Source organism: Pteropus alecto, unplaced genomic scaffold (assembly GCF_000325575.1).
Source record: "Pteropus alecto unplaced genomic scaffold, ASM32557v1 scaffold40, whole genome shotgun sequence".
Lineage (NCBI taxonomy): Eukaryota > Metazoa > Chordata > Mammalia > Chiroptera > Pteropodidae > Pteropus > Pteropus alecto.
In genome coordinates this window covers 10,988,293-10,999,557 of record NW_006431919.1, presented here as the reverse complement: position 1 = coordinate 10,999,557, position 11,265 = coordinate 10,988,293, and the positions used below count along the sequence as shown (strand labels likewise).

Genomic DNA, 11,265 nt, shown 5'->3' with positions numbered 1-11,265 from the left:
TGTGTGTGTGTGTGTGTGTGTGTATGTACGTATATGAACACACATGGGAAAAAAAGAATATCTCAATCTAAGGGAAATGATATTAACTTATTTTTCGAAATTAGATCGCAAAATTTGTACTATATAATTTGTTTTCTATGTACTATGATATTTATGTTTCTGACGACACTGGAAAAAAGTCTTGAAGGATTCATAAATTCTTCAAGATTTCTAAAATTCTTATTTTTTCTTTTTCATTAACTATATTATCTAATTTTTCTCCAATGGCTTGTTCCCTAATTTTTTTAAATTTAAAAAATGTATATAAATAAAATAAGCAAAAAGGAATCCTCAGAAACAATCAGGGGCTAAAGAGATTGTGTCTTACCTAAATTGTTCTCCAGGACAGCCTTTTCTCCTTCTAATTTTGTTTTGCCATACAGATTTAGGGGATTTGGTATGTCTTCCTCTCCATAAGGAGGATCGGTTCCATCAAATACATAATCTGAGCTAATATAGATTAGAAATGCTCCAATTGCAGCTACAAAAAAAAGACAGGAAAAAAACTACTAAATTAGTGTGACATTACTCTTTATTAAAATTTATAACAGCTTATTCATTATATATAAAAACAAATCTCTTATAAGCGATCCACCAAACTTTAATCTTTATAAGCTCAACAATCATTTAATATTTTATAAAGATTTTATAAGGTCACCATTACCTGCTTCCTTTGCTAAATTCCCAGAAGCATCCACGTTAAGTTGAGCTGCAGCATCTGGCTGATTTTCTACAACATCTGGCCTTCTCTCTGCTGCACAATGTACTATGACATGGGGCTAGAAATTAAGCATCGATTTTTAACCCAAAAAGGAATGAAAGAGAGGAACTACAGCCTTCCAACAGTAAATTAATTCACAGAAAAATGTTAGGTCTGATGTAGTTTTGTCACGCTTCCCTTTTTCAAGGTTTGAACTTCCTTAAAAATATATATAGGCTCTGAAAAGGAAAGAGCAATTAAGCCCTAGGCAAGACCAGACAAACCTCTGTGTCAACAACTATAGTTCTAAATCAAAATAAGCTTTAGCCCCCAATATGGATGGAAGAAGAGCTATCATTAGTGTGATTAATATGACCTGAATATTAACAAATCTGTTAATGGGAAAGAAAGTTCAACTGCAAATCAAATTCATAAATTAAAATCTTAGGCCAATCAGTTAAGGAAAATCAACTATATATAAAAATTATATTCCCAGTTGAGCATTTCATATGCCACCTATATGCTAAGCACTGTGAGAGGAACAAGGATTTCATTATCTCGTAGAACAGACAGACACGTGAGGAGACTGTTTCAGTATACTGTGACAGACGTCGAGAGAGAAGAATGCACAGGGCCCTCAGGAGAGGAGCACCCACATCCCAGAGGAGCTGAGCCAGAGCTAAGGTTTGGGAAGACCACTGACAGGCAGGGCTAGTGTACCACATACTAAAAACTTTCTCCTTCTCAGCAACTACTGGAGGAAGTTGTTTTCAAACTTAGTGTCCACAAACTGGGGTGCTTCTTAAAATGTAGAGTGCTAGGTCCCACTACTGGCTTACTGAATTAAAATCCTGGGAGATAGGCCTAAGACCAAGTTTCTCAGAAGATTCTGATGCAAGTGTTAACTGAACCATATTTTTAGAAAGAACTTAAACTCTCAATCTGATTATGAGTGAAACAGAACCTAAATATTTCTGTAACTTTACTGTAACCATGGCCAAGTTATCTGACCTCTCTGAGCTTTTGTCATCTCTAGAGTGAAAGTGATAGTATCCATTCTTCGGTGTTGTAAAGTTTACAGGTACTATTAAAAAAACAGTTCCACAGAAAGTGGTACTTAAAAGAATGCTTTATAAATATAAGCTTTTCATAAAATGCTTCATGTCTCTGTCTTTTGTCAATGTGTTTCAACTGAGTCTTTTTAAGGATTCCACATCCTCTGCCACGCTAAAAAAGTGCACTAAATATTGCTGCTTAATAGGTTAAAGTACAGTAACTTCCTCAAGCAAAAACATTTTCTGTATCATCCAGGCAATTCTTAATATAGTTTACATATGTGTTAACATAATCATACCTGAAAATCATATATGACGTTATGAACTGCATCGGAATCCAACAGATTAACCTGTTCAAATTTTGGTCTTGCTCTTCTAAAACCACAGCCAAAGGCATGCCAATTATTCTGACGAAATTCTTTGTATACAGCTCTGCCAAGAAGCCCAGTGGCACCAGTAATCAGAACCCGCCTACTGGGGATGTTAACTTCCTCCTAAAAGGTGAAGGAGAGAGAAAAAAGATTGTTTACTCTGAAAATAGTTTCTCAACAAAGTTAGTCACCATCATCATTCACTTAATACTTCTAAGTAGCTTGCTTCACGTCCCATACCGGTAAGCAAATTCTTAAGTTAGAACAAAAATCAATCAAACTGCATTAACAACTACATCACTTAAGTTTTAATAATCTTTCCTAAGAAAAAAAACCTAAAATGATACTGCAATGAACTACCTAGTCAAAAAGATTTAGATACTCTATGTTAATAATAAAAACCTTAATTTTATGATCAATGATGTCCAAATGAGTAATAAACAACTTTAATTATGATCTTCAGTTTATAAAATGTACAATTAGTTTTATGCTTGTTCTACGGTTTAGGTATTTGGGCCATAGTCCCCCAATATGTTGACATTTTTGATCTTCAGTTTTTAATCCCGAGTTTTCTTTCAAATATCACTACTTTATTGCATTTTGAGTCAGAGTTTGAGAATTCACATTTCACAGAAATTTATATGAAGGAAAAATAAATTTGATCCTTATAGCACTAATATGCTTTCCAAGTTTAAATAAATTGATAAATATTCCCGAGTTAACTCTAAATTTACCTACATAGACCAATTAAAACTAATAAACATAGATATAGAGGAAAAGAAAAAAAAAAACTTCTAAAATATTTTAAACTATGTTGCTATTGTGAAAAAGAAAAAAATCCCTACGCACTGAAATTAAAAGGAACTACTATTTAAGAAACAATTTAAGTTCTGCTTCCAAAGCATATTTTCTAAAATTCCCTTCTTCCCAAGATGGGTAACACCAAATTTCCTCTCAGATTCTTGAATAATGTCAACATTTACTATTAAAAAATAGCAGTTTTATTGCATTTTATCATGTTAAAGACTTTTTATTTCAAGTGTTACGTAATTCTGAGCTGTCAAAAACTTTAAATAGTCATAACAATAACTGAAGGCCTTTCTCTTTTAGCCCTTATTTAGAAGAACAACCAACTTAGAAGACTACATATTTACAAAAAAGAAAAGGCCACCAAAAGGCCATCAGGTATTTTTATCATAGGAAAAATCTGAAATAAGACACAGTATAAAGGTAAATTCTTAAAGACATTTCCACCTCCTCAGGTCAACCAATTTCAAGACATTTTAAAAGTTGGAAAATTCATCTAGGTGCTTTGTAAAACTTGGCCCTAAACCAAGTGATCTATGAAAACAAGGATTTCAGCCAGCAAAATATTTTCTTTGAATTGTGGCAAGAAAACAGCTCCACAAAGACTTAATTGTAAAGAGGAAAAAACACACCAAGCCCAGGAGAGATACAATCAGAAAACAATTTACAAGGATAAATACTATAAAGATCTCTGAGAAAATTCTATAAGGAGCTATAACTTGGTCTCTTGCATTTCTCACTTTTTACTTTACTCTGAAGCAAAGGAAAGGACAGCAGTTCTTAGACTAGTGTTTCTCAGGCTTCAGAGTATGGATCAGAATCCTCTGGAAGGCTCTCAGATCTAGAATTGAGCTAAGACTTGATAATCCTCTGGAAGGCTCTCAGATCTAGAATTGAGCTAAGACTTGATAAGTGTAGCCTGGGGACTACACTTTGATGGTGATTTGGGAACTGCACGTATAGAACTCTAATCTTGAACTCCAGTAAAGTCCAAGGCTTTCCTGCAGATAAATTTCTCTAATTCAAACAAGCCTAAAAGTTGCCACCTACCTTTCTAAAAGTGACAGTATCTTTTCCGTTTTCCTCATTAAAAAGGAAAATTAGAAAAAGTCAAAGAACAAGCATTATGCAATCCACAAAGGTTACTAAACAGCAAATTAAGATTTCTGCACACTTCATTGATTCTGTGTAGCACACTTTTTCCTCATTTTAACATCTTTGTTAAATGAATAAAATAGAGATGCCATTTTATGAATGTGTCTGTCTGGCAGTGCTTTCTGCTTTTTAGTGCATCTTAAAAGAGCTCGGATGATCTTATAATCAAGAGTATCTTAAAGTTGGTGAAATTCAGTATTGTTATAAGCACCACAAGGCTCTTTAGGGAATATAGCTAACTTTAAAAAAAAGATAGGAGATACGTGGAGAAAATCTTAAATCCTTATACTCTGGGATAATATGGTTGGATGTCATGCTCAAGAATTATCTTTATTAAAAGAGCAGAAATCTGAAGGGTAAGCACTTTCTGAAATGGAAATAATTCTCCACATTCTTATATATGAAAACCATCAAGTGTTACATAAACTTACATCATGCCTTTTGATCAGAATCATACCTTTGATCATAAAAATAGCCTTGATAGGCACTGAAGATATATTTCCAAAGTGAGGAATCTGAAGTCTAGACATGTTAAAGGTTTTGCCCACAGTAAAAGGGAAGAGGTTGAGGCCAGAATTTGGGTTTTCTCGCTTCTATGGTCCAGCCAAATGCATACTGAATTTTGTCTCAGTCCTTTGAATTTATATTTGGCTTTATAATGACTAAATTTTCTCTGCTCTGCCACAAACTGAGGTATTGAGAAGTTACTTTATTGATCTAATTCCTCATTGGTAAAATAAGACATCTGGACAAGATGATTAAGACTCTTTCAGGTTTACAGTTCTATAATTCGAACATTTTCCATATTATCCTTACCATAAAGGGCCCTGAAGAAAGTAAATTTACTTAAAGTTAACTTTTTTTTCACATAGTCTCTTAGAGACTCAAGGAGCACCTTCTGTCACCAGTATATGGCTAGAATGAGACTTTTCCATTTGGATTACAAGTTTATTGGTGGTTGATAAATAAAATATGCATCGTTCTAAAATTAAAAGATGCCAAACAAAACTCTTCTATTTTTGAGTTCTTATATATAAACAGGACTCTACCTAAAGCTTTTTAAAATACACTATTTTGATTTTGTTCTTTGTTAAATAAATATTCCTCTGAAAATTACTTTGGACTGTTATTCTATAAATTTAGTCCTGCAAAACACAGTAATGTCCAAACACCCCAAAGAACTCAGAATGAAAGAATAAAAAGCTGTCTAGTTAATCCAAACCACAATAAAGAGCTGAAAATATTCTGCCTGCCTGAAAAGTCTTCTTTCTCTATCTGTATTACCTTACAGGTAAATTATATCAAACATCACTTTAAATTACTCTGAACATGTTTGCCTCTTATCATATAAACTGTCATATAGAATTCAGTAACTTCAGGTAACCAGATTTTAGACACCAAGAAAAATTCTTGAAAAATTAAACCCATATAAATAGGCATGGCACTACCACTCCTATTATGCTATCTAATCAAATACCAAATTGTATAGGTAATGAAAGACAAATGGCTCTTTCATAATGACCCCAAATGGTACTCTGGAAGAGTCATTTCTAATTTAGCACACTTACATTAAAAATGCCCTAGAAAAAGCAAGGTGAAACATCAAATATCTAAAGAGAGGTCTTCTTAAACTTTAGCAGTAAACTTAATAACACTTTGCTATTTTTGGAACGTCTCACTATTTAGCAAAATTTCATAATCCTTTCTTTGAGCCTCACAACATTCCGCTCAAGGCAGATCTTTGAGTAGACATTACTGGACTTTAAGAAACTTTTTAAGATCCCATGACTACTTAGGTGACATTCTTCTAACTCCCACTGTTACCCTGTTGTATGCCCCAGCCAGTTATTTTTAACAGAAACCACTAGTCTGTTTCTCTAATGTAAACTATAAGAAAGTCCTCATTCCCGCAAGTGAGTTTTAATTTTACAGGTTTTGAAAGCAGCAAATACATGCCAAGGTTTTGGTTGCACCATTTGCAATAAGAGAAAACTCATTTTCATCAGACTATTGAACTCCTACCTTGAAAACTGAGTTTTATACAGACACATATATATGGATATACATAAACATAAACTAACACCAGGTAACATGTATTCAGCACTGTTTGGGGTACACAGGAACAATATAGAGGCTTAAATAGCCCACCTAACTTTACCCTCAAAATCCAAAAGTAATTTGAAAACACTAAATTTGCTACATTCTGGAGGCATAAAAACTGCCATCTCCTATATCTTTTCTTATATTCATAAGACATATTGGTCTGGCAATTATCAGTCTCCTTATCCCCAGTGTTACCTATTGAAGGGAACCAAAATTTTGCTATCCTGAAGCTGCTTTTTGGGATATGAAGTCTTGTTTAATAAGAAACAAGACTCAGAAAGACCTTTGCTCTTCCCACCTTTCCTGCCCAAGAGATTCAGAAAGAAAAATGTGCTTTAGAAAGGGAGCCTTGGCTTAATCACCTTAAGAATTTTCATCCTAGCACTAGCGGGGGACACTCCAAGCCTGCTAGCTAGATACCTGTGTCCCAGTGTTTAAGCTGCCCAACAAGAATTTTCCTGCCATGTATATTCTGCTCTTCCTCAACTACTTGTAAATCACTCATTCTTCTGAAATCTAAAATCTTGTCCGCCCCCCGCCCTTTTTCTCCTTTTTCCAAAATGTTTTACATACTCAACGTTGCCTCAGTCTTTGGAAGATTCATGCTTATGTGAATTCTCCATACACGTTTTAAACTGACGGTCTCCAGTTAACCGTCTCTGTTAATTTGATTATTAGCCCAGCTAAAGGAATTTAGAAGGTGGGAGGAAAAGTATTATTTTTAGCCCCCACAATATATTCTGTTGATTGATGAATACTAGGAGGCCTGGAATAGAATTAAGGGGAGTGACGGAGGAGTTGGGGTGGGCGGGGCAAGGTAAGGGGCTGTCCCAAACACCGTAATAGCCTTCCTTTCTTTAGGCAACCTCCAAAGTGGTTCAAAGTCCCAGGCAAACAGAGCTGCGTTTGAATTCCGGCTCTAAAGGTACTGAATGAACTTGGGTCAAGGACTTACCCTCTGAGCCTCCATTTTCTCATCTTTAAAATAGAGCAAAAATAACCTCAAAAATTACAGTTAAATCATGTATGTACAATGCGTAAGACTCTTGTATATACTAAGAATTCAGTAAATCGTCACCTCTGATACTGTTATTTCTGAAAACGCACCTTTCCCTTCCTTCCTAAGAAATACAAACGGGTAAAATCGAGGATACGAACAAAGGATGAAAAAAATTAAGATAGAATCCAAACCAAAAGAGCTCTGAAAACCCCTCTTCATTCCTGGGAGGGGAGACAGGAGTCTCCAAAGTTGAAACCCGATCTACTCATTTCCTGCAGCAGAGGCTGGAAGAGAAAACACTAAACGGTGTGCATTGAGGTAAACAAACTCAATGGCGCCGCCCAGGGCTCCCAGAGGTGGAAAGGTTGCACCAATAAACTCTGAGCTGGGAGCTCCGACTCAGGCAGGAAATGCATGGAAAACAACTTGAGCCTCCGAGATCTGGGTCATCCCACTCTGCACCCCCAGTTCCCACGAGACCCCCGGGACGACTCCTTCACCTCAACCAGCCGGCAGTTCCCTGGAACAAAGTGGATGGAGAGCTCGTTCTCCCGCCCCACCATGCCCGCCGTCTTCACGCCGCCGCCGCCGCCGCCGCAGCAGCAGCAGCGACCGTCACCTTCACAGCCCAAGACCGCCGCGAGCCTCCGCTCCGTCGCCCTCAGCCCGCCTCCCCTCGGTCCAGACCAGCCCCCGCTCACCCCTTCCGGCTTCCGCCGCCAAGGCTGTGCCCGTTGATTGGTCACGCTCCGCCGACGCCCCAAAAAGGGGGCGGGTACGCTCTGGGCACTCTCAGCCCACGCGCCAATTCTTAAAGGGATACACAAAACAAAGGCCTTGGCCTTAAGCGGTAAATACGAGATTGGTTTTGAGGGGTTTATTTTTTGTGCTTTATTACATTCTTTTGTATTTTTTTTTTCTTCTTGACTAGGGAAGGATTGAATTGGATCACCTGGAGTTTCAAGTTTACAGAACTGCTCAGCGCATGAGAATCAACTGGGCATGTAATACATAAAGTGGGATAAAACACTTAAAGTCATGGAGTCCGGGGGCGGGGCGTGGGAGGCGAGAGGAAGAAAGCACAATAGGCATATATGTGTAGAGCATTCGAGGTGTTTTTTGAGAGATTTAGAAAGAGACAAAGAATAAAAATAAAAGTGTCGCCATGTGAGTCGTTAACATCTCAAGAACCTATTTGTCTTTCTGAGATGCTAAAATGTAGTACATGTGAAATTCCGAAAATGCCAAACTTTTTAACTAGTTGAAAATAGAGGGGTGGGGAGGGGCTAGCACAGGGGTAAAGGATGAATTATTGGATGATTCTTCAAACTTCGATTCTCGGATTTTGTCAACAATTACAGAATGAGAATCTGTGGTAGTAAAGCCCGGGACTCTACGGTGTAGTGGACTTAACAAGAGTCAGAATACACTTGGAGCAGCACCGCCTTAAGGGCTGCAGCGTTCGGCTACACCAACCTAGCCTTCCGCAACCACCAAAAACTGAAGAAGGAACCAAGGCGAGAGTTATGCTGGGCCACCTGTATCATGCCTTTTTTAAGAGACAAATCATTTCTATTCATCCCTAGGTGTTGAGACTAACCTAACATGCAACCGATTTCCCTTTCACTTCAAAACCGCAAAATCCCTCGCCAGCCGGGATGCCTATGAAACTTAGGGGAAAAAACAGCATAAAAAAAGAACATTTTAAGTGTTTTTGTCCAGACATGCAGAATATCAAGACCTAAAAGTAGCCCACAAACGTGACTGCTGCTTGGATCTGTCTAAAAAGACCTTACTTTCAAAATCCTTTTTGGTTTAATCTTACTGCTAAACCCTAAGCAGCCTTTTAAAAAAGTTTTTCCGCGTCTGAGCCCGTGACTTTCCTTGCTACCCAACCCCCAACAAGAACTCATTTCTTACGTGTATAAACATAGACTTTCTTTGGAACAGTAAAGGAAGAGAAACTGAGGCCACTCACTTTTTGGTTTTTGTTTTAATCCAGGCTGTTACAGTTATCAGTTTAGCATTATTTAGAGAGTCCTTGAGAGGACTGCCCCATCTTGAAACATGCCTGATCTGCAAACAAAGAAAAGGGGGATGGGAATGGGGGAAAAGATTCAAGATCCTCTTAATTCTATCTTTGAAAACAGGTATTTTTTTAAAAGTCTCCAGTTACAACGTGCGATGCAATTTAATCTTTATAAGAAAAAATTAAGTAGTCCATGTGAAGAAAATTTAAGGACATCAATTAGCATTTTGAGTCGCAGAGCAGCTTTGTGTATAGTAAGGAACAAAAAAGAGTTTACCTGCCTACACTTGAGAATCTTTGATACTTGCAGGTAAAACATGGTATAGTTCTAGGGGCAAACATACGGTTTTTAATTAGTCTCAGTAAATAAAAACACTATAGTTATACAGACAATATCCAAGTTTGTGTTGTGGCTAAGTCTATATATTAGAGAGCAACCTGGAGCTAAACGTTATGTTAGCAAACTGAATTTATTGCAAGACAAAGAAAGGCTGGAACACATACTATATATAAAATCCTTATATATACAGAACCATCACATACATCATTGCATTTCATCTGGTAAATGCTATTCTACATTTTATTTTTGTCAATGAGACTTAGTGAGTTCTCCATACAGGGTCAAAAATTAAAGTTGGTTTATTCTTTCATATACCAAAGTTACATGTTTTAAAGAAATGAATGACACTCACTTCTATTTTTTTACACACCCTTTTGGCTTTTAGCATACATTCACTTGGGTGCTTTTAAAGAAACTCTAACTCCAGAATGCTTAATTTCTTGAACCGCTATTCTTACCTGTTCCATGTCCTCCGGCATTTCAGGCATGGTTCCAAAATTATTTCAGGAAGACAGATTTGAGATGAGTTTCAGTCTCTGCCTTCTCTGGCTGGGTCTTTGTTCTTCCTGCAGAGAGCGCAGGCACGGAAAACATGAACTGCAGCTTCCCTTGACCTTTTAAATTAGCATTTTGATGTCAATCCCAGAATCTCGTGCAGTTTTCTACATTGCAGTAAACTGGCAGCTGATTCCCCGTGGCAGACTTGAAAATACCCAATGAGAAGTTTCATGTTTAATTGCCAGACTAGTAGGGTTCATTTGCAAAACCATTAGGAGAACCAACTTATTTTTAAAAGAAACAACAGCCAAAAAAAAAAAAAAAAAAAAAAAAAAAAAAAAAACAAACGAACGAACAAAAAAAACACCTTACTATGAAGACTTGTTGCAATTTTCTTTCGCAGAAGAAAAACAAGAGCCAGTGGCTGAAAAGCATGCCAGCCATGCAACTGATTCCTGTTCTGAAGTATTTTATTCAGTTTTGCCTTATTACAACAGAATCTATTCAGTAAAGTTGTCCAGTGCTTTTCCTCCACTGCTTTCTAATTAACTATTTCAAAGGACAGTAAAAGTGGTAACAGCATGCAGAAATTAAAAAGCAACAGATCATTTCTGTTAACATGTCCTGTCCTCTGTTCGAGAAAATGGTAGGAGGATAGCCTTAGGTTTAACCAAGCTTTAAGGACTTCTAGATCAGTGATTCCTAAACCTGCCTGCACCATAGAACCTATGAAACAAAATCATTCCGAGGGAGTGGAGGCCAGCAATTTTATTTTTAACAATTTCAAGGGTGATGATTATGCTCAATTAAATTTTGAACCACTGCTCTGGATTATGACTCTATAACAATTTAAGAACAGAAACAACAAAATTGCCATTCAGATAAAGCTAAAAAAAAAACTCTGTATACACTATCCACTTAGAGTACCTTGCACCTGGTAAATTCTACATGGCATGTGGAGAGTCTGAATAGGAAGAACTTATAATTTTTAGCACTTGACAAATTAAAATTCAACAAAGTTTCTGTTCATCAAAAGATATTAGAAAATGAATAAGAAAAACACAGGCTGTAAAAAATAATCTCGATACATATATATGCAAAGGATTTATATTTAAAGAACTATAAATTAATAGTTTAAAAAAACATTTTAAAAATGGACATATGTTCT

The 11,265-nt window shown here is 36.7% G+C and overlaps 1 protein-coding gene across 3 annotated transcripts in view; it reads right to left on the bottom strand.

Annotated features, from left to right (window-relative positions):
- The window catches only part of MAT2B (methionine adenosyltransferase 2B), a 14,304-nt gene extending 4,075 nt beyond the window's left edge, over window positions 1-10,229 (bottom strand). The window contains exons 1-4 of one of the 3 annotated variants that reach the window (XM_006906494.3): window positions 10,058-10,229; window positions 2,094-2,288; window positions 704-818; window positions 368-520 (exon numbers count right to left, since the gene is read on the bottom strand). In XM_006906494.3, the coding sequence (XP_006906556.1) occupies window positions 368-520; window positions 704-818; window positions 2,094-2,288; window positions 10,058-10,087 (493 nt within the window). In that variant the 5' untranslated portion in view covers window positions 10,088-10,229. Of the gene's footprint in view, window positions 1-367; window positions 521-703; window positions 819-2,093; window positions 2,289-7,730; window positions 7,912-10,057 lie in introns of those variants that run through there. The other 2 variants (XM_006906493.3, XM_025043073.1) reach the window with 2 other exon arrangements.
- Between the last annotated feature and the right edge of the window lie 1,036 nt (window positions 10,230-11,265).